The sequence below is a fragment of the Coturnix japonica genome, chromosome 2, assembly GCF_054131305.1.
Source record: "Coturnix japonica strain WE chromosome 2, WE-NBRP24, whole genome shotgun sequence".
Classification (NCBI taxonomy): domain Eukaryota; kingdom Metazoa; phylum Chordata; class Aves; order Galliformes; family Phasianidae; genus Coturnix; species Coturnix japonica.
In genome coordinates, this window is record NC_140664.1 from 87232900 (window position 1) to 87257418 (window position 24519).

A 24519-nucleotide genomic window follows, 5' to 3' on the forward strand; every position below is an offset into this window, starting at 1 on the left:
CCTGATATGTTACATAATTGCGCTCTACCAAGCTGTGAAGGTTTTTGTGTTGTGAACTGATGAACTATGCCATGCTCTCTGTGTAGAAGGTGAAGGAGGATCATGGACTATTTTTCCTTGTCTTGGTTGTCGAAAATATCAAGAGAATTTGTAGAAAAGGGTACTGTTTTGAGACCCTTTGAGCCATCTCTGTTGATACAGATTTGGCGTGGTTTTCTTTTGTTTGTGGTTGCTGTTATATTATTTTACTGCATGTGAATATGATTTTTATTTATTTATTTATTTGTTTTTACACTTGCAATGTGTGCATTAACACAGTGTGTACTCTCTGTTAGCTCTGGAAGTCCTTCTGCATGACATCATTGAAAGTGGCTGGAATTACTTTTCACTCACCTTCAGGTTGCATTTTTCTAAAATATGGTGGAATCGACTGCTGGAAAACATGCAAGATTGACAGCCCTGGAAATTGAAAACCATGTTTATCAGTGGACTAGATAACACAGCATAGTTTGTACAAACTCTATATTGTGTCAGTATGACTCATGATTAAACTGCTGAAGTGACCTCTGCTTGAGTTATTTATGGAGCACTGAAGGTATGCAAAGATTTTTGAACAGTGAGAACTGTGTTTCAATTTGCTTTCATATCTTATTGTATGATGTATTTGTTACAGTGTAAACATAAGTTTGTACCTTTAAAGAAAAAAGGACTCAGAAGTCCACACGGGATTTTCCGTGCAGAAAAGATGTGTTTATCTAAAATTGTATTTGTTAGTTGTAGAGTTTTATATGGTTGCAGTAACTGAACAAGTACATGATAAAATGACGTCTTATCTTAAGAATTTAAGAAACATAATGTATCAAGGTGTGTATCACTTCAGCAATACAGAGTCTTCATGAGGTCATTCTGTGACTATCTCATAGTGCAGAAGTGGTATGTAATGGAGGAGAGAGTTGGCCTGGTAAAAGGATGTAGGGAAATTTTTGCTTTCAAATGCTGTATGTAGTATGCAAATCCCATTCTTTCTCAATGGTGAAGCATGCTCAGGTATAGAATAACAAGTGCACCATACTAGATAACTTCTGTTATTACTCCTTGAGAACTTGAATGTCATTCAAATCATGTCTGTCTTTGAGTTATGCATCTCATAGCACTGATTTAAATTTCTAATTTTTTCCCCTGTCCAAATACACACAATATCAGCAAGTTTCTTTGTTTTCTCTGTTGTGTCCAGTCTGTTTTCTTCTCAGTCCCTTTCTAGGTCAAACTTTGCATTTCATTATTACACAAGACTCCTGGTGGAGAGACCCTGCATCCCTGACATTTTCTTTCTGGACTCTTTATTTTGAGTTCCAACAATTCAATTCCATAGACCATTCTCATAGCACAGAGGGGGCATATTTATGATCCTTGTGTCTTGTTACATCACTATGTAAACTGGCACTTTTCTACTCTGTCTTACTCATTCTTTAACATCACACCTACAGCCTGAAGGCAGGTGATAGCTGGACATTATTCCTTAGATATTTTATTGCACTTTTGAGTTTCCTTGTATTGTTGGCAGGCTATTTGCAAGTTTTTTGCTTGTTTTCACACTTATTTTCTTTGACTTGCTATTCCTTCTAAAGCTTTATGCAGGAACTTTTGTTCTGTAAGTAATTTTAACATTATGTCTTTGTAAAGTAATATGCAAACATCATCAAAGCAGAGGGCTGGTAAAAAAGGGAGAAGAAATAAAACAACAGGATTACAGAAGAGCAGGAGAAGTGGTAGGAAATAACAAAGCATACTTAATACCCCCGCAATTCTGAGGAAAGAAATAAAAACAAATACAAGAAAGATAATATTTGAGCATTTTCTTTGGTTTTGTTTTGTTTTGGTTTTAAAAAACAACAACAACAAAAAAACCAAACATGAATACACTGTTGTGAATATTCAATAAAAAGAAGGTTTTGGCTGGCTCCGAATGGAGAGATGCTGAGATCTGCAGCGGCTCATAAAGTTGAGGGACATATGCTTTTTCATTGGTTGGTGGGTCTGCAGCTCAGGGTAAAATACAGGAGTGTACTCAAATATGTGCTATCCTCCCTGCGGATTGAGAGGGATTCTGGCACAGCTTGTATGCGATTAGGTTGATGGTGTGTATTATAGCCTGGATTAGCCAGCAGCCAGCTCAGGAATGGTTTGGCCTGGGGAAGCAGGATGTTGCATTGCTTCTGTGGTGTATGGAGGGTTGAAGGAGGTGGTCTGCAACAGAGGGTGAGAGGGAGAGTGGAAAGTGGAATGTCTGTGTTGTAGGAGGTGCACTGTGTTTTAATGAACATAACCGAGCACAAAGAGGAGTCCTGACTATACCTTATGGATTTTGGAAGCTGATCATGGTGGCCTTGAGCAACTGTAGCTGAGGATGTTCCTGATGGTAGGTCACCCGGCTTTGCCTGATGGTGTGCTGGAGAGCTGTGGCTGTGGGGAGAGAGCTCTCAAAGGTTTTCTAACTAGCTTTTTACACCTGTGGGTGTACTGTGTGCCATAAAGCATAGGGTAGATGGGAATGTCCTATTTAGGCACCTGTGAGAGTGCTAGGAAAAACTTAGATGCAATAAAATAGTGTAGGAAAGCTGGAAAAAGCTTTTAGTTTTAGAAAATCGGGGAGAGTATGTAATCTATACATTTCTGTTTGTGAGCTCAAGGTGACTTTTGACAATATAACTCTCTGAATCTTAGATTTCTCAAAAGGAACAGGCTGAGTTTTCCAAGGTATGCCGTCTGTGCATACGTACTGTATGCTTATAAGATTCCAAAGTGATAAATGAATAATGATGTATCCAAAGCTACAGAAGTCTAAAGTGATTTTGGATATGATGAAGACATCAGTGACGCTTTATGCAATTTGGTCTTTGACTGATGGAAAATGTCAGCTGCTGAGAAACCGTTGGGGAAGGTGTCACCAGACAAATTGGATTTTCATGGCATTGATACTTTGTGAAATAACTTTATGGAATGGATTTTTTTTTAAAATTATTTTATTATTATTATTATTTTTATTCAGAAAGCTCTTAAATACAAATGATTAAAAAAGAGTAATTATTAGCAATTAAGTAAAACCTTGGAGATATAAGGGAAGTTAAAAAAAAATACACACTTTTGAAGAAGGATACTTCCAGCCTCAGAATAGCTCTTTGTGTGTGTGTGTGTGTATGTGTATATATGTGTCTATATATATATATTAAGAAACAAATGCATTGAGTAGAGCAGTGTGTGTTCTGAAGGAAGCCCCCAAATGGCTTCTGTGTATTGGAACAAAAATGTCAGGAGATGTTCCACAGGTAACTTGAGTTTATTTGATTTATCCTTATTCATTGTTTGACAGCTTTATCAGGTGCATTCCACTAGGTAGAATGTATTTCTGCTGTGTCAGTTTTTACTACTTCTAAACAAAATGTAACTTAAATTTTTAAAAATGGTGTTGGAGGAAGAAAATCAACTAGTTGTTTTTTTTTTTCTCTCCTTAGAAGGATTTCTTTTTCTATCTCTCCCTATCTAGCAGAAGGAACCAAGATTGCATTGCTAGGAAGCTCAGGCATTCTTAGGGATATTTCCTGATATCTATGAGACGGTTTTATGTGAATACATGTGATTTTAAGTGTAAGCATTATGTTAATTTGGAACTTTACCTTTCATCTTTTAATTTAGTTGATCTTCTTAAAAACCATTCTACAGATGAAATCTTACAGGATTTCATTGCTTCTAATTTCACCTCATGTATTTTAGGAAAATGATTATGAAATTGATCCTTTGCAGAAGGTAGAAAATATGTCTCTGGTCTTGGGAGACATAGTGAAAAATTAACCAAAGGTAGATGATGGTTTGGGAAAATACAACTGGAGCCAGTATTTTCCTTTCAAATTGGTTGTTCTAGCTTCTGGTTGGTTATGAAGGTTTTATATGCTTCTGATAGATATCTTCAAAAGATAGAATTGTTAGTCACATATTTAATGTTCCTAATTAAAAAATACAGGCTTGCATGATGTCTTCAAATATTCTGAATATTAACACAACTGAATGTGATATAAAAGATATTTTTATGTTTTTCCTGCTGCAGTTCTCATTTGAACTAGATATCTAAGTAAAAAATCTGATATGGAAGAGTATTGTGGGAATTAGTGAATCATGGAATGGCTTCAGCTGGAAAGGACCTTAAAGTCCATCCAGCTCCAACCCCTGCTGTGGGCAGGGCTGCCACCCATCAGCTCAGGCTTACCAAGGCCCCACCCAACCTGGCCTTGAGCACCTCCAGGGATGGGGTATCTGCACCTCCTCCTGGCAGTTTGTGCTGGGGACTCACTGCCATCTATGTAAATAAATACAGTATGGAAAAATAAAATAGATGCTTCCCTTTGAACAGTACGTTAATCATAGGATTGGAATAGACATTAAAATTCTTTAATTTGCATATAACATTGACATAAATGCATGGGAAAACTTTTGCTGAAGCAGAAAAAAAACTTAAATTGTAATCTTTGAGATGATAATGGTAATGATCAAGGAAAGTGGGATAGTTGCCTGCTTACCCCAGGCTTTCTCTGTTATTGTTGCATAGAGACTGCATGGTTCAGTTCACTCGAGTATTCTCCTCAGGATACTATCTCTATTACCTATCCAAGAACTGACATTGTAACCAGAAGATTGGTGAGATGAATAGGTGTTTTGAGAGCTTGTCTTGATGGAAAAACTACATATAAATGAGGAGACAGGGAAAAGAAGTGTTCCATAGCAGTGGTATGGAATCAGAGGTCTGAGTCTCCACTTTGTATCAGCGTGATAAACCTTACTGTTGCTTAAGGTGTGGATATAAGGAGAGTGGCTGTTAGTTATTAATGGGAAGATATAGTTGGCTGAGAAGGACTTAAGAGGTGGGAATCTGAAATGTGTTTGCAAATGCCTGTGTGCAGAAGAGAGTGGATTCAGAAGGTGTATTTCTTCCACTGTATCTCATCTGTCAAAGTTGTGGCCATTGTGAATTGCTGAAATTTGTTTAAAAGCCATTGCTCTGTAAAATTGTACAAAAATGACAACAACAACAACAAAAAACACAAAAAGAAAAACAACCCAAAAAAGTAGAACCAAACACAACAGAAGATTAAATTTTCCTTAATTATTTGACTGAAGCAGTCATTTCATGACATTCTGGAGCTCCTTCAGCAGTTCTTCTAAGTAGTAACTGCTTGAACACAATCTTTATTTTGGAAGTTTACCTAGTATTAGTGTGCAGAATATCCTCTGACAGTTCTGTTTTAGCAGTACAATTTTCTCCTTTATATTTGTGATTTAACGTAATGTTTTTGAAACAATATTCATTAGGAAAGTTAATTCCAAGTACTATCAAGCACTTCTGTACAGTGACTTACAAAACAGTAGATATTTATTTATTAATTTTTAGACTTTTCATTCTACAGCTTTCAGTTAGGTATTTGATTAAAAGAAACCAAAACAGCCCCCCCCAAAGAACACAAGTATTTGAAGTTGCTTTATTACCATCTTGCTTCAGTTTTTAATTATATCCATGTACAAATTTTCTTTTTTCCTGTGCAGCTTGTAAATACAAAAATACTTTTCCAGATGGCTACAATGATAATGTGATGGGATGAACTTCTGCCTTAATTATTTAACAAAAACTACTCAAATCTGTGTTTTCTCTTCCCAGTTTATCTAGAATTCAAGAACTAAACTTGCATTACTTTCATGTTACCATATTTTCCAAGTCACTGTGCATGCAAACCTGAAATTGTATAAAAACTTTCACCTAACTCCAACATTTACCTTCCTCATTCTGCTATTGACCAAAAATATATTCTTTTTCTAGCCAAATATTTTCAGCTGGTTATCTAAGTGCATTGTCTTCTGCTGCTCCATTGCATGCAATTCAGCTCAGTCATCAATTACAGCATTTTTGTTCACTCAAGTCATGCTTTTAAACCTGCGTTTGTAGTTCCCAGCACAATATGGTTTTCAGTGATGTGAGGGGTGACAAAGCATCCTAAACTATACTATCTCCTGCATCAAACTTGCATCTAGGTAAAGATCACAGTAGAAGGCAAGACTCATGGCTGGATTACAAGCAAGTTTGTTTAATATGATGAGTTTTTATATAAAATGTAGTATCAATGCATTGATAGTGTAGAATAATAATCGCAGTCTTACTTGCAGTTATGATTGTGGTTCAGTATGCATCACTGATTCCCATTAGAGAAAACTGACAATTAACATTTTCTGTGGCTTCCTTTCAAGGAGTGTGTATGCGTTTTTACCAGTATGTTGCAATGAGTAAGTTAACAGTTGTCTCACTCCTGGAAAGAATAGGTGATTGAAGGCTGCTCAAGAAATGTCTTCATTGAAGTGTTTCCCTTTAAAGCAAGGCATTTTTTGCTGTTCTCTTAAGTGTTTGTTTTTGTGAAATAAACATAATTACATATCCTAAAATGAAGGTCTTGAGCTGAGGCCATGTTTGCTAGTGAATATGGTAAAAATAAATATTAAAAAATAATATTCTGGTCACTTGTTTTTTTAGTAATAACTGTTCAGTGTAGTGGACTTACATCTTTGTATTGCATTCAAGTTTAATGGATAACTAAGATTTTTCAAAATTAATTTTCATTTAATGAGCTGTAGAGCATCTTCATTCTGGGTCAGTATTACCGGGCCTCTGAAAGTATATGTTTCTTTATATTCTTTTGCCATATTTTATCCCTCAGGAACATATCAGAGATATTTAGGAAGCATTTGTACAAGAGTGACTAGCAGCCTTGCTGGCTAAAATAATAAAAACTTCTGAAGCTTAATTTTATATTGTGTTTTGTAAAGGATGGCAGTTGTGAGAAGCTCTATTTTATGTCTGGGGGAGTCTGTTGATACTGAAGTCTTTGTTGATTCAGTTGTAATCTGGAGACATATATCTTTCCATACTGTAGGTCTTTCTAATAGATTAGTGAGGGAATATTAAAGACAAAATGCAATGGACTGGGTATCTGGGCACTATTTCATATTGCAGTTAGGGCTTAGGCACTGTAGTATGTGATCTGAAAAAGGCTGTGCAATGCATTTTTCTGTGCTTTGCAGTCAGACATTCACTTTTCACTAGATTTTATAAATAATGTGTAACTATGGGTTTGTATGTACCACACAGCGATAAAAGTTAGTAAAATGAAGCCTATGAATGTCATGCAGTGCAGGTTCAGATCTTTGCAGAGTTCAGGGACACAAGGCTGGGCTGCAAGGATCCCGCCCCACATGTGGCCCTTGTCAGTGCTCAGTCCCTTTGCAAAGCTCTGTCACTTTTACATTCATCAGAATACTGGAGCAAGGGCTGTCTACTGAACTGCTATTTCTCACAGTATCTGTGAGTACTGTACAACTATGTGAACTGGTAAGAGAACTGTTTTCCCCTTTCTTTCTGTAGATCAGCTTGTGTTATATGCTGTGTTGATGGTGTTGGACTTGGACCCTAAGAAAAAGGCATGTAGATTTCCAGTAAGAGTTTCAACTGAAAAAACAGAAGGTGAGCTTGGTATAGATAGAAAGGAAAAGAAGAAAAGCAAGGGAGTGTAAATGGATCTTGAATCACTAGAGTTTGTCCCCTCTGTGTCCTTGTACTGCCTGGTGATTCTTCCCTCTTGGTTCATTTCTCTAATCTCATTTCTTCCCTTTAGCCGCTAAACTTCCTCTGGTTCTTCTTCTGACTTTCTCTGTTGCTCAGACTTTACTTGCAAGCAGTGATTACTATTTCTTTGTTTTTCTCTAAAGTTACTTTTAAAGGAAGGTCTGTGTTATCCCTTAGCATTTCTCCATCTGTCTCCTTAGACTGACTTCTATTTACCAGACAGAAAATCAGTGGACATCCCTAGCATCCCTAGCAATGCGCTGGGTAGGCTGTTCTGGGTGACCATAGCAGTAGACTGGCTGTAAGGGGAAAGAAACTAAGGATTAGTCAACAGAGAAGGAGTAGGGGAGAAAAAATAAACCCCCCAAAACTTGTGGTTTTGTTCTAATTTTCACTGACACTGTACTGGTATAACTACTTTTATTCTTATCTTTTGTGATTCTGTTCTGTATGGACCTGCTGGGTTGGTTGGTGCATGCACAAGGATGCTACCATCCTCAAGCATTCTGCCCACAGATGAGACAGTCATGCCCACAGCATGATGAATGAGATCTGAAGCATCATTAAAAGCTTGCTTTATTCATCTTTTGAAAGCTACCTTCATGGTTATCACAAATATTGCAGCTCTTTGAGCAGCCCTGGAGAACTAGCTTTTGTGACAGAATATTCTTTTGCTGTCACTATAAGCAACAGATTTTAGCAGGCTTTTGGCAGACTGTCTCTATGAATTTAAGGATTGATTTTTGTTTTTCACTGTGTTAGTCAATGACAGGTGATGGGTAACTGCCTCTTGCGGATCTTAAAATTCATGCCACTGCAGCAATGAGTGGTGACATTAAAAAAAAATAAAATAGTTAAAGCAACTTGTTAATCAGTTTGCTAATTGAAACTGAGTCTCGCTTTATGAGAATACAAATTAGAAGGACCTGGTCAGTTGCATAGCGAACAGTCTACGTTACTGGGTCCGGTGATAAGACAGGATGGCAAATATTTCAACTTCTGCACTGAAGGTCCAGAGCCTCCAGATTCAACTCTGTTTAATGGTTATTTTTGAACTATTGCTATAATCTAATTGAGTATCTGAGTGATAAATAGGTATTTCTAAAGCTGTTTAGAACAAGGGGTTTATCTTAAAGTGATGATATTGTAAGGAGGTGTAGCTTTTATTTGTGGATTTGACAGGAACACAGAATTAATCACAGTGGTAAGAACAACTATTTTTTATAAACAAGATTTAAATGAGTTTTGAAATTGTATTTATGGAATGTTAGGAGAGAGGTGATTAAAAAAAGAACACAGTTAATTTGTGAAACATATGAAATTTGACTGGTACATAGTAAAGACACTGGCATATTTTACTGGAAGAGAGCAGAGCACTGTTATTCCAGGCTCATGTGGACCCTTGATGCCTCCAACTGCCTCTAGCCCTTCTCACTAATGGATTTCACCTGTGGTGTTGCCATCACTGGTAATTGAGAGCATAGACATCTTCTGAAAATTCCCACCCTCACTGTGCCCACTAACAACATCCCTCTGTGCCACATGTATGTGCTTCTTGAACACCTCCAGGGACGGTGAGTCCACCACCTTCCTGAGCTGCTTGTGCCACTGCCTCACTGCTCTTTTTTTCATAATATTTAACCTGAACATAAGTAATATTGTCTGACTGCTAAGTTCTGTTTTCAGGGAGCCTCTCTATGCCCCTTACAGCCACTCTTCCCCTTTTGAAATGCATTTGTTAGATGATACAGCATTTTTTATATACTCCTTTTTTAGCAATCCTCCTCTCAAATGGCTTGTATGAATTTTGAAGAGTTTGGCTTGTGAAATCAAGCCATTACAGAAAAAAGGCACTGAGTGATGTCCTAGGAGTGTTCAGAAATTCCAGTGTTATGACCATGCAGCTGCTGATATGTTTTCAGGGTTTTTCTGAATGTTTTCTAGCAGTGCACAACTGTGGGAGCTTTTTCTTTTTAAAGAGAAAACAGCATTTCCCCTTTTTAGCTGTATCACTTGCAGTAGTGTTCTGTTCTTTAAACCAGTTGCTAAGATGTCCCACTAACAGTACAGTAGACAAAACTAACATTTTTAGTAATATTGACACAATTGAAGGGGAAATAATTATCGCTAAATATTTTAAAGCATGTAGTAATAATGCAGAACAACATATTCAGTTGAATTCATAACACTATTCTAATGCAATAGTGTAATGGATATGTAGTCTGTAATTAGCCAAGTACTTCTATTTCTAGTTCATGCTTATACACAAGGTGTATGTTGTCCAGAGCAGTTTCTATAATTCTATCAAACTTTATTTCTTTTGCAGTCCCAGAAGTGTAGCAAAGTAGGCAGGGAAAGTGAAATAGATCTCCCAAAGCAAGTTACATGAGCAATGGACCTGGACCTGAGCAAGGCCTTTGACATGGTCCCCCATCACATCCTCATCTCCAAATTGGAGGGAAGTGGATTTGATGGGTGGACAACTAGATGGATAAGCAATTGGTTGAAAGGCTGCAGACAGAGGGTGGTGGTCAATGGCTCTATGTCCAGGTGGAGGCCGGTAACGAGCGGTGTCCCTCAAGGTTCTGTCTTGGGACCGGTGCTCTTTAACATCTTTATTAATCACATCAATGAGGGAATTGAGTGCACCCTCAGCAAGTTTGCTGATGACACCAAGCTGAGTGGTGCGGTCGATACGGTGGAGGGAACGGATGCCATTCAGAGGGACCTTGACAGGCTGGAAAGCTGAGCTCGTGTGAACCTAATGAGGTTAGGCACGGCAAAGTGCAAGGTTTTGCACTTGGGCCGGAAGAACCCCAGGCACCTGTACAGGCTGGGAGGAGTGATCCTTGAGAGCAGCTTGGCAGAGAAAGACCTGGGTGTCCTGATGGACGAAAGACTCAACATGAGCCAGCAGTGCGCTCTGGCAGCCCGGAAAGCAAATGGGATCCTGGGCTCCATCAGGAGAGGGGTGGTCAGCAGGGATAGGGAGGTGATTGTCCCTCTCTACTCGGCTCTTGTGAGGCCCCATCTGGAGTACTGTGTCCAGGTGTGGAGCCCTCAGTACAAAAAAGACATGGAGATTTTGGAAAGGGTCCAGAGGAGGGCCACAAAGATGATCAGAGGGCTGGAGCACCTCCCCTATGAGGACAGGCTGAGGGAGTTAGTTTTGTTCAGCCTGGAGAAGAGAAGGTTGCGGGGTGACCTCATTGCAGCCTTTCAATACCTGAAGAGAACTTTTAGGTTGGATGTTAGGGGGAAGTTCTTTTACTAGGAGAGTGGTTAGGCCCTGGAACAGGCTGCCCAGGGAGGTTGTGGATGCCCCGTCCTTGGAGGTTTTCAAGACCAGGTTGGATGGGGCCCTGGGCAACCTGATCTAGTAAATGTGTATGTTTGGTGGCCCTGCTAGGCAGGGGGGTTGGAACTACATGATCCTTGAGGTCCCTTCCAACCCGGGTCATTCTGTGATTCTGTGAGCAATGAAGGCGCTGCATATGAACTGAAACTAGCATCTTTTAACTGTACTCTGTTTCCATTCTTATACTGACGTAAGTTCACTTTGTCATGCACTGAAATTGCTGTTAAACTGACAGAGAATCAATAGAGATAATTATTTGAAAGCATTGTTGCCACTGGACAGCTGCTGTTTGCATGGCAACTCTGTTTCTTACACAGCAGCTTGTTTTAGCCAAATAAAAGAAGACTCAGAGGTAGACTGAAATTTTTCTTTTGTTTGTTTTTAACTGTAGAAATATTGGCATCCTGAATAGATGAATTTAGTGGTTGGAGGGAACAGTCTCAAATGAATCTGTATGGAGCTAATGTAGCTGTTACAAATCTTCCACGCTTAACTTTTCTCTTTAGCAATAGATATCTTTTGTTCACTCAGCCAATAAAGAAGGTTTTGAATTATTTTTTCCTCTTCAAATGTATCTCATGGATAAACTAAATAGTACTTTACTAAATAATAATGAACCTTGCATTTCTTCTTTGCAAACAAGGTTCAAAAAAGTGGATGAGGGAGAGTGCACAAACTCCCTTACATATAGAAATAGAATAATATACCGAATTCTCTAATTCTGTATTTTTCTTTTTGCTTCCTCGTGTTATTTTAGAGACTTGCAAATTGTAACTTGTCAGAAGTCTAATGTAAAAAGCCATGCTAGAAAAGCTGTATAATTAATACATCTAATTTGCCAATTCCTAAATGTATAGCAATAGTTTAAAAAGTGGTCAGAGAGGCTATTTCTGGTCAATTCTGAAGAATGCTGACAGTTCTATTTCACTGTTGAGAGAGTTTTGCCTCTAAAGATTGTGCAGAAATGGAGGAAACCAGCCTGAAAGTTTTGTGTTTAATGTTCTGCTGGTGTTGGTCCAATGCACAATGTAAACAGCCAGTTCTTGGAATAAAAGTCACACTGTTATTAAGGAGAGGGGGCTAGTCCATTGTCTGCTTCAAGACTTGTGAATCTGTTGAATTATTTCAGTGCTGTACATGCACTGAGTTCAGGTATTGTCTATATGTGCTTGTTCCTGCAAACAGGATCTCAAGAAGAGAGATGGAGCTTCTCTGGAGGCCATTACTGCAGGATGAGCAAAAGGGAGCAATCTAATTCCTGCAAATTCTGTGGAAAATAACTTGTTTTTGAAGGCTTTTCTAAGGTGTCTTTTCATGCTGTTCAGACGTGCTCAGAGGTGTGTGTATTTTTTTTCTTTTCTTTTAAAATGTTTTAATTTTTGTGTACCCTTGGTGTGTCAGTGTAGTTTGTGGTTTCTAGAGTCCTTTTCCTTTATACCTTTGTCCATACCATACGGTAATGAAGTGGTTAGTGAGTTTCTGTCTTCCAGTTGTTTAGCTGGCATAAAGCTCATCCTTTTCTTGTGAGAGACCTGGTGATAAAATTTCCATCTGGTTCCAGCTTGCTTTACTGTTCTCTTGTCTGGCTAAGGTTGTCAAAACTCTTCTGAGTTGCAAGTAAGCTTCTACTTGCAGTTACCCACAGTGTAATTTTAAATGTATTAATGAATGCATTTAATTAAATGAAATTGAGTTAATGGATTAGTATGTTTAATGAATTTATAGAGGTAGTAGGTAAGCTAGAAAGAAACTTAAAGTTTTCTGTTTATCTTAGAGATATATTATCAGAAGCACATTCACTTTCTTCCTTTCCTCTTCTTCACAGTCTGTCTTTGGATATTTTGCTTGAGAGAAGGGGAGTGTTTCCTGCCTTCACAATATGAGAAATGTATAGTAAGAGAAAGAAGTACAGTGAGGCAAGGAAAAAAAGTTTTTGCCCTAGAATTCTTCTATAACATGACTGTACAAGTATACAGCATTTACAGCCAGGGGGCCAGAGAAGGCTGAGCTTCCAATACTAATGCTTCATTTTTCTCTTATTTAATTTATTTCCGTTTTGTATTCACATATTTATGGGTATTTCTGGGACTTTGCGAATTAAAGGAAATAAAATTTGTTTCTTTAATATAAAAGTACCACATTGCTAGGTGTTGGAATTGCTGCTGCTGTACTATGAACAAGAAAAACAGCTTCTGAAAACCTATGATGTGGTATCTGTCCCTCATTTTGCTTCCTGAATACACATACATAATCTTACAGAAACTTGAATTAGAATAACCTGGTAGTAATGCACTGGTGCTGTCTGTAAGTTAATAATATCCATTAGCTATGATATTACCCACATAAACTGGTTGAATTTGGATCCGAATGGTGCATGATGCTTGAAATGTCATCCTTGCAGAAAATGAACTACCAAAACACTGGAACAGGAGTTTTATGCCCCTTTTTACTTGAGTGCACAGAATTTCTATAAGCAGGTATTGCCTGCTGTGAGCCACAAGCAGTTTATAGGAACAGATTCATACTGGAATGTGGTATTATAAGATATATGACTTCAAAAGGTAGGAATCTGAATTTAACAGGCTAGAAACATCCCTCTTGCTTCCCCCTCCCCCAGGAAATGTAAGCAAACTTAGCATAAAGCTGAAATCTACTATTAAATTCACATGCTGCTCAGATGTATTCTGCCTGTTATCTAATTATTTTGCTTTCAAATCATGAGAATTGGATGTGTCCAGGTCTTGGCTGGAAGGATTTTTAAGGCAGTAAAATAAGGTAGTAAGAGAAGCACAGTTAATGTTATGATGGCTGTTCCAGTGTATTAGAGCAATGTTTACTAACCACTCTGCTCTCTGAGCACAGCTTTTATAACACTGTGTTTACTATGAAGTATCTATTTGTTTGAAATCCTTTATTTCAACATTTAAGTTATTTAGACGAATAGAATTTTTTTATCTTATTTAATAAAACACTAAAAGTCAATGAGATCAAATGTGTTTGATTCAATTTTGCTGATTATGTTCTTTCCTGAATTGTTCCATTAATTTGCATAATCACATTTCTGCCATTACAGAGTTGTGTTGAATCTTCTGTCTTCCTCTTCTAAAAGGCAACAATGCCTTAAAAAAGTGTGCTATCAACAGGCAAGCCTTCAGGACTTGGTGAAGCTGCTGCTGGCAAAAGTGTTTTGAATCACACTGTTAGGTTGTTATTACTTGTAATGTTTGTTGTGGTAAAGCTGAAGGAATTGAGCAAGATTTCAGATAATACTGGCACCGTGAATATTCTGTTGTTATAAAAGTAAGTGTTGGCCATTTAAAAATATAATGGCAGTTAGACTTAATTTTATTCTTTTTGTGAATTAAATACATTATTTTGGTTATTAGAAAGGAGTCGTCAGCATTTGAATATGTAATAAACAACCTGGTCATCAGTCTCAGCAAATGGGCAGGGATTAGGCCAATGTCAGAACCAGCAACCTCTCTTCTGTAAAGCAAGAGTACATTGTAAGAACATTGAGGTCAGCCTTGTCCTACTATATTTGCACTATGCTGTACATGCTGTGCAGATAAACAAAAAATACACGCTTCAGGATGGTTGTTTCTGCAGACCAGTCAGTAATATGAAAGAACAATTTATTTTCTCCTTCATAATTGCAAGGAATCAAAACACTCTCCTTTGTAAGAAAGGAGTGAGGGGGAGCAGACAAAGTGAACACAAACCAGCAGTTGTTTGCTGATGTTCTCTGTATCTTTTCTATTATATGCATTTAGGATGGTAGGGAAGCTTAAACATGATGCTATTCATTCCATAAAGCCCATGAAAAAAGCCTTTTATAAATGCAAAGAGAATCAACCCAACGTTACCTTTGATCTCTTTATCTCTTAAAAAAAAAAAAAATAATAATAATAATAATAAAAGCAAATTAAAACAAAACCCACCTGAGTACAAGATTTGTGGAGCATAATAACAAGTGTGATGTGATGGAAACTTTATCCTCTCCAAGTGGTTCTGTGGAACTTGGAACAGCAGTGGCTGCACAGAGCAGCATTAGGTTTGGTTTCCTTCTCAGAGTGGAACCTACAGGGAAGCCTCAGGTGTCAGGCTAAGCTGCATGTTTGGCCAGTTCTGCAAGGACAGATGTCTTCATGGTGTTGTGGTTGGACAGAAATTGCATGTCTGCTACTCCGCTTTCTGAGAGCCGGTGAAAATGTTGCCAGTGTGTATCTTGGTGTGTGTATGATTTTTTTGAGAGTGTTTTTTCTTTATTTCTTTTTTCCAAGTGTGTGTTCAGTTTTCATTATCTATAAGGAGGCAGATGAGGCAAAATGGGTTTAACAAGTACTCTGAACAGGTTATTTATAACAAGAGCTTGCTTTATGTCTTATAAAATAGTCCCAGTTATGGGATGGATTTTATTTTACAAAGTACCATTTCATTTGTTACATCTAAACAAAACAAAACAAAAGCTCATTATTTTTCCCAAATACAAAATGAAACCTTTCCAGCAGACTGGGGATGTAATACATAACAGTTTTTGAATGCTTCCAGTTGATAAAGGAAATTAATATTCCAAAACTGTTTAGGGATGATGACTTTATAAGGGATTTATTGGAACAGTTGTGATTGCATCCTATCAGAAAGTCAAATCCTTAATAAAGAGAAAATCATTTCATTAATGATTTTGTTACTGTTTTTTTAAAAGGTTAAACAATTGTTTAATTTCTCTGTTGTATTTGCTCTTATGCTTGAGTAAATTTCTTTGAATTCTCTAGGTGCTTTTCCCCCATGAGTGCAAGAAGCGTGTCTAGTTAAAAGAAGTGACTGCTGTGGAGGACAGCATGACCACCATGAAAGGAAGCTGCCTTCTTGTACTGCTGTTGGCAGGATTTGGAGTATTAGGAATACTGGAGCCAGACACAGAAGATATCCACTGTCACAGAGCTGTGCACCCGGTTATTGCTTACAAAGGTAAGGAGTAAGAGCAATATGTCCTTTCTTCTTTCTAAAAAAGAATATATATATATATAATATGTATAATATAATATTATATATATGTGTGTGTGTGTATATATATATAAATACACACATGCAGACACGTGTATATATATGTGTATTTATATATATGTGTGTGTGTGTTTAGAATTATGCTAAGGAATGTGTAATCTCTTAATTCCTGGAAACTCTTGTTTGTTGTTGTTTCATGTTATGAAAGAAAGGTGCATTCAGTGCTGTTTAAAAAAAAATTAAAATAAAAATTACCTGGACTGTATTCAACACAGGATGAATACATCTAAGTTTGCAAAGTTTGTTTGCAATTTGGTAATGTACGTGTCATTTTACAGTGAGTGACTCATTTTCCTCTGTGATTAAAATAAAGCTAAGATCATAGAGTATGTAGCTTAGATTGGAAGAGGTCACGTATGAGAAGCTGAGAATTCCTTGACTTGGTGTAAGTACTATTCAGCAAGAGCTATAACACTGGTCAATCTGTTATCAACTTTGTTTTTCTCCTAAATCCAAGACATAGCATCATAGTAGCCAGCTTGAGGAAAATTAACTCTATATGAGGACGTCTTCCACCATCCAGCACTGTGAAGATTCTAGTTCCATCTTCTTTTTAAGTATCTTGCAGGTACTGGAAGCCACTATGAGGTCTCCCTCAAAGCCTTCTCTAGTCTAGACAAAGCCCAGTTCACTCTGAATGTACTTGGAGGACATCTTGTCAAGATCCTTGGCAATCTTGTTGGCTCTCCTACACGGCATGCAAATTGTTTCAGGTTTTTTTTAGCACTCTTCATGTATGGGGAGGTCCCAGACTGGATGCAACATTTTTGATGCTTCTGTTGATACTGTGATCTCTTTCCTTGATTCTGTCTCCTTGAACAGGCTATGCTCCTGTTAATAAAGCTTGGAGTGCCATTCGCCTTCTTTTCTACAAAGGCATGCTTCTGGCTTCATCATGTCTGCCAATACATTCTGGTCTTTTCAGCTGTTCCCCAGCCAGGCAGTTCATCCCCAGTCTATACTGGGAAGCGTTACTCCTTCTCAAGTGCAGGCCTCAGCCTGTGTACTTGCTGAAATTGATATTGCTCTTGGCCCTTTCCTCCAGCTCAATTTGGTCCCTTTGGATGACAGCCCTTATCAATGAATTTGGAGTTATCTGCCAACTTGATAGTGTGTCACCTCTTACCTTGCGTCCCCTTAGTCATTGATTAAAATATTTGCTATACAGAGCAGGTCCTAGGATCAGTCTGACTACTTCACTTGTTACCAGCATCATGGTGGAGTGGGCGTCATTAAACATTTACTCTCCAGGCCTGATCATCCAATCAGCATTTTTTTTATCCACCTAATTTCCCATCCGTGGAGACAGGCTGTAACATCCTAGCATGCAATGAGACAGTGCTGGAAAGGTTAAGATAAATGACATCCACTGCTCTCATTTACCTAGTCATTTTATTATAGTAGGCAATCAGGTAGACCAGGAGTTGACATAGCTTTGGCAAATCCATACTGACTATTAATTGTCACCACCCTCTCCTCCAATTTTTTGTAAAAGAATATTCTAAGGAGACAGAGTGACTTTCTCAGGAACTGAAGAAAGACTGGCTGTCCTGTGGTTCTCATGTTTTGTTCCCTGAAGTCACTGGAAATATTTCTCCCTCTCTGTTGCTTTTCAGATTTGCAGAGTGGCTGGTTATCTCATTGTTCATAGATGCAGCTTGTTTTTTTTCCTTGGATTTTTACAGGCTTAGATCTTGCTCAGGCTGCATCTACCACTGTTAGTTCTTCAACTCTTTTACTGAATACAGAGGCTTGTGAGACCTTGTTGGTGAAGACTGAAACAGAAGAAGCATTGAGTAAGACTGATCTGTGTCTGCTGGCACTAGGTCACTTGCCCAGTTCAGCAAGAGATTTACATTTTTCCTGTTTGATCTTTGGTTATTGTTGTAGCAGCTAGGAGATCTTTTTGTTGCCTTGACATTCTTTGCAAGTTTTAACTGCCCTTGAACTTTGGTTAACTTGATTCTTGCATGCCCATGCGGTGTTTCTAAATTCCTCCTTGATCACTTTGTCCCTGCTTCCACCTCACACATATTGTGTTTTTGCACTGGAGCTCTACTCTGAACTCCTTGTGTAGCCAAGCCAGTAGTTATTTTCTGGGGTGTTGGGATGAACTGCTGAGGAAACAAAGGATGCTATCTATAAAAACCCTGGGCATTTAATAATTTATCTGATTGTCTTTTATATTTTAGAATTGAAATGATTTTACATTAGTGTTGTAATTTAAAATAAATTCCAAATATTGTGTAGCTGTATCCCTCAGGATGCAAGAAGTGAGATGTTCTATATTACCTATTGCATTCTTTCTGTTTCATTAAGAAAACACATGTATTTTTTGTTTGTTTGTTTTGATGAATTAGTTTTTAATGAAATTTAATTGTCAAGAAGATTAGTTTACATTTTTTTCTATAAGGTTCTGTACAGAAAGACTTTTTTGTTGTTCTGGTGTTTCAGTGGTTTAAGAGTAATGGTGTTGATTGTCCTTTCCTCCAATATACTGGGGAGTGAAGTAAATTTGTCGTATTTTTTTTAAGCTGGAGTTGCAAATGATCAGTCTAATGTGAAGGGAGGATGTTTATCTCTCATTAGTTGATAGACTCAGTTGTCTGATTTAGTCTGAAATAGTTGGTTTTCTTAGTGTTCAAGTAATGTGTGTAATTTAGATTTTTAAATTAAATTATAATTTTTTATTTTATCATAACATACATACACAAAGTTGTAAATTAAAGAAGCGCAGTTAAAATTCCAGCACTTAACTACTTATTTTAACAAACTAAATGATTGTTTCATTTACATGTTTTGTATATGCAGCTATGCAGGCAAATAATTTAGATTCATTACCAGTGCCGCATGCTAAAGATTGATTAAAAATGCATTGAGTCTGATTCTATCCATAAATTTCAGCCAACATATAGGAGAGTAGCTTGAATTTAGCTACTCTTTAGCTTTACCTTGCCGTTTAGACTACTATAGTTCTCTCATACTTGATTTCTAATGAATTATTTCAGTTTCAAGTTATCTGTGCTGAGGTATTTTGGGGACAGTGACTTGCTCTGTTCTCTAGTTTCAGTTGCATCTTATGGAGTAGCCACTGTTAGTGTACTGAACATTTCTGTTTTGCTGTAAATAAATGTGTGGAATGCTACTATGTATTTAAGTGTTGTTTATTTTCAGATTGCTCACATGAGATTTGGTAATATGTTTTTTATGCTAGACTAATGACCTTTGCTGTAGAAAGAAAGAAAAAAAAATATATATATATACACATATATACACATATATCATTAATCAGTACATATCTGTGATGCTTCTAAGCTTTTATGAACTCATTGAAAAAAATTTCCTTCACTTAAAATATTCTGAAAAGCTGTAGCTCGTACATAGCAAAACAATCTGAAGGGAGTAATCAGTAAATCTTTGAAACAGTGTAGAAATCTATGTGTAATGTGTAATACAGAATATAATAGCTGGGTAACATTACTAGTGCGGGCATGCAGTAGTTGACTAGTAATTACAGGGATGCTAGTTAAGCAAAACAGATGAGAAATCAAGGGAAAAGGTGAGTAAGAGAGGTTTGTCTTCGGAACTTTATGTAAGTAATGAAATAACAGGAGTATCAACGTATTATGAAGGTGTATGTGTGAGAGAACTGTGTCATGAATGAATCCTGCAGGATCAGATATGGGAAGTCAGGGAGCAATGTGTCTCCTGCTGTAAGTGAAAATCAGATGCACAACTGCCTGAGGAACCTGAACATCCATAAGTCTATGGGTTGCCATAAGATACATCCCAGAATCCTGAGGGAACTGGCTGATGTGTAGTCTTCTCTTGATGATGTTTAAGAAATGGTGGTCTGGTGCACTTTAACATATTCATCAATGACATAGACAGTGGAATCAAGTACACCCTCAGCAAGTTTGCAGATGACACCAAGGTATCAACATACCTGAGGTAAGAGATGCCATTCAGAGGGACCTAGATAGACTTGAGCAGTGGGCCTGGGAAAATCTCATGAAGATCAACAAAGCAAAGTGCAAGGTCTTGCGCCTGGGTCAAGGCAACCTCTGCTACTGGTACAAGATGGGGACTGAGCACAGCTCTGCTGAAAAGGACCTGACAGTGACCTTTCTACATCTCTAAATGGGGGATATAAGAAAGAAGGGAGGACAGACTCATTAGCAGGGTCTGTTTTTGATAGGACAAATGGAAATGGTTTCAACAAAAAGAAGGAAGGTTTAGATTGGGTATAAGAAAGAAGATTTTTTTACAATAACAGTGATAAAACACAGGAACAGGTTTCCCAGAGAGGTGGTGAATGCCCTATCCTTAGAAATAAGGTCTAGCTGTAGATTCATTTCAAGGGTGTTGTGCTAGATGACCTTTAAAGGTCCCTTCCAATTCAGAAGATTCCATTATTGAACCATCCCTATGTTTTCTGTAGTCTTTCTTGTTGCATTTACTGACTTCAGGAATGTATTAGAAAATGCTTTCTGTGTCTGTTGATGTTATTTATTCTGCTGGACCAACACAGTGTCATGAAATTAGCACTTAACTAGAAACCGTTCATTTGACTGCTACACTGTTAACATATTCTGTAAAGTCAACTTGTAAAGATGTTGGATTCACCAGAGATAAGTGCTGTGTAGGACACTGAACGTTAGCCAAGGCTGGGCACATTTTTTATTTTTTTATTTTTTGGTATGCCAAAATAGCAGCACAGTTATTTTATTTGTAGATATGGTAGATGAAGTATGAACTATTAAATAAAACTAATTGAGTGAGAATCTGCGGTAGTGTATATGGATGAACAACTGCAAAAAAAAAAAAAAAAAAAAAAGTAGTCCCGGAGAGTTGTCATGGTAAAATACAGGTAGGGACGACATCTCTTGCAAGAGTCTGCTTTCTTATTCTACTGCCCTGCAAAAAACACTTAGGTGATGATCCTGTCAAACTACCTTATCTGGAAAGGCATATACTGCTTCTGTAATTGATGTTCTCAGCTAAATATTTTTAGCTGAAAGCCTGTGATGTTTCATCTCATATCAACTGGCAAGAATTACGCACACCAGTTGAGAACCTTTACTCCAGTAATCTGCCAGGCAGAGGAAAGGAAAGACAACTTGCATACACATGTGCAAATGACTTTTGACATGACCTCAAACCCTCTTCCATTGTATTTGTCTCTCATAAGTAGTAGTGTAATTTATTTATCTGCATAATAAATGTTGTGAATGCATAGTACATCACTTCTTCCTCCCAGAATGTGGAACAGATAAGTAATTCTTTCTAGAGTGAAAAAACTGTTTCAACTCTAAAATCCTTTGTCCTAGGGCTTTCTTAGAGCTGAATAAAGCAATTTCTGTTTCACTTGGAAGCTGGAAATTCCTTTTCTTATTATTAAAAGTTAGTTGGGGTTTTTATAGGGATCAGATAAAAGCAGGTCTGTAAATAAAAATTAGAATGGTCTTATGGAATCATCTCAGTTTGCAGTTCAGTGTGTTATGCAGTCTTGAGAGTATCTGTAATGATGCATAGTCCCTCTTTTAAATCCCTTTCTCTCCAAGAAGTCTGCCTCTAGATGTGCAAATGTGAACTAATCTGTTGCAATTTGTTTTTGTTTTTTTTTCCTTGATTCTGCTTGCATATGTTACATGTGTGTGCTTACAATTCATCATCCATGTTAGCATAAACCTCAGAAATAAATTAAAATTAAGAAGCTGTAAATCCTGTACTGCACCTTGTAGGTTTAAGGGCATGGAAACAAAATGCAGGTGGTACAAGACCCAGTGCTCAAAATTATTTGTCTGTGCATATGTTTATATATGCTTGTAGTGTGTAAATACGTATGCTTATGTTTGAAATAACTTGAAGTGTTTTAACAGAAAAAGGCATAAAATAAGCTAATCTTTAAAGATAGAGCTGTACAGTTGTAATTTTTATTATTTTTTTTTTATCTGGATATGCTTTTATGTGCACACAGTTATGAAATATTAACTTATAAAGTATATTAGGTTTCACCGATAGCCAACCTTTTCTTAATTTTTCTTTTCTTTGAAAAGCATTCCTTCTCAATGTAGCAAATGAATGTGTGTAACCTGAATAGTTAGAGAAGGCTGTGGAAAACAAATTTCCTTTGGGTAGGGACAGTGAGATGTAAACTATTGACAAATAATATTTAGAAAAATAAAATGCCTGTGAAGATCAGTGACTCTGTAAAAGTTGAGCTGTTCTTGTTCAAAAACAGAATATTTCCGTAGTTTTCAAAGCACTTAGCCACCCACTCTAGAGAAACTGTGGTAGATGAAGGTGATTTTCTGCAGTTTTAAAAGTATAAATTAGTTGCAGTGGCATTTCCCCTTGCCAGTATATTTGTGAGACTTCAAAACTGTGACCTGCCCAAACTTGCACAGTCCACTGGAGACTCGTGCTGTTGGTAGACTCCGCTAGATAGACCTAAAGGGACCTACCCAAGTGCTTGCCTTTGTCTCCTCTCTGGTAGCCATCTTTTTGTTTTGTTTCAGACAAATTTAGCTTTGTCACCTCATGCAGTTTAAATGACTGGAATGATTTAGCACACTTTATTTTGTGCAAACCACACAAAAAACCCTTGACTGAATGCTCCTCTGCTGTTCGATAAAGGGATGCAGTGACCTGTTCTGTTGTGGCTTGACTTGGATGAATGTTTAGGCTCGCACTGCCATTTCTTTTTTAATACTCTCTCATACATATACATCAAGTGGAACTGACATGAGATGCTGGCTAGCTGATGGATTTGTGACATTTTAGCAATTTTGGAATACAGATCTCATTTATATTTATTAGGAGAAGTATAAGCTGGAAATAAACATGACCCAATACTAGTTTTAGGTTAGAGGTTATAAACATATACTGTCCTGCCATTCACCTGCATAACATCTAGTTTCTTATGGTTGTTTGTTGGTTTTTTTTGGCATCAAGTACAGTTGTGAACTTGAACTTAATTGATGCTCTGAGTATAATTGAGATCATCTGCTGTAGGGCAAATCTCATTCTTTTACGCTTCTCCAAAGAAATCAAAATTTAAGATTGTGCTTTCTCTGCAAAAATAAAATAAAATAAAATAAGATGACAATTTTAGAAGCTGTGTTTAGTGATCTTTTGAATATGTGGTGGGCTATAAAGAACTTATCTGTTAAATAAACATGCTTAAAATAACATGTCTGTGTCCTTAAAAGAAATGACAGTAAACCCTTTATTTCTACTTGAGGTTAACCAGAAAAGAAAACTAGTGCAGTTATTTTCTGATTTCTTGGTTCGGGAATCCTAAGAAATATATTTTCTTAACCTTATTGTCTAACCACCACAGAATTCCCTCACTTGGCGTTTGCCTAAGTAGTATAGATTAGATACTTCTTTGCTTGTTTTATCATGTGGTTTCTGTATGGAGCACATATGCTTGACATGTGCCAAGAGGAAATAACTTGCGGGCTGAATAAAAAAAGTACATTTTGTATGAACTTGTTTTTGTTTGTACTCTCATCTCTTTCTCCTAATCTTTTAGCAAGCTACTGTTTAAATTAATAATAGTCTACTTAAGCTGCTTGGATTTTATTGCTCTTTTCTTCTCTTTCCACTGCTATAAAAAAATAATCTTTAAAGACCTCCTGTCAGATTCAGCAATGGGACTGAGATGTGTTGCTTTCCATCCCCTATTTTTTTTTAGGTTTTCCTTTATTTAAATATCACTTATCGGTGAAGGGAAGTTAATGGTTGGCTAATATTACAACTTTGGTTTGTCCAGATGACAGTTCTATGAGATTGTTTGTGCTGTCCTTTCAATAATCAACCACTTTCAAGGAAGAAAATAGTACCTCCTCCAGTTTTTGGTGTGTTTTTTGTTTGTTTGTTTTTCCTTAACAAAATCAAGTCTGCCTTGATTTTTGTACAGGAGACTAAGCGCCCACTAGGGAATGGCAACTTTCAACTGATTACAGTTATTTAAAAAAAAAAAAAAAAAGATAGTATTGAAGATTGAAATGTACTATCCCTTTACTCATTGTCTCAATCACTCTGTATCTTTGTTATCCAGTTCCATAATGAAACAGAGTATGACAGGGAAGCTCTTGAAGCAAAGAATATTTAGATACTAGAGAACTTAGTTTTTTTGCAGAAGTGATCATTCTTTAAAGTAAGTGTCAAATTTCAATTCCTTTTGTCCTTGTAAGCATTCAAGTCAAGTGCTGGGCCATCTTAGAATGTTAATAATCTTAGCAATGAATGAAATGGCTCATCAGCTGCACAAACATGTCCTTCTAGCCTTTGCATAGCTTTTCCATAACTGATTTTCTTAGTGTGGTTGTTCAGAGCATGTGAAATTTCTTGTCCATAAGCAAAACATCAGAACAGCAGACTCCTGCCACATTCCACTACTGACACAGAGCTTACAGATGGAATTAAT

The 24519-nt window shown here is 37.2% G+C and overlaps 1 protein-coding gene across 10 annotated transcripts in view; it reads left to right on the forward strand.

The window, feature by feature from the left end:
- SEMA5A (semaphorin 5A) overlaps positions 1 to 24519 on the forward strand; it is a 318800-nt gene that overhangs the window by 81171 nt on the left and 213110 nt on the right. For 7 of the 10 annotated variants that reach the window (XM_032442465.2, XM_015854392.3, XM_085537913.1 and 4 more), the window contains one exon: positions 15791 to 15986. In XM_032442465.2, coding sequence (XP_032298356.2) covers positions 15857 to 15986 — 130 coding nt within the window. In that variant the 5' untranslated portion in view covers positions 15791 to 15856. Of the gene's footprint in view, positions 1 to 12200; positions 12353 to 14088; positions 14316 to 15790; positions 15987 to 24519 lie in introns of those variants that run through there. The other 3 variants (XM_015854395.3, XM_085537911.1, XM_085537912.1) reach the window with 2 other exon arrangements.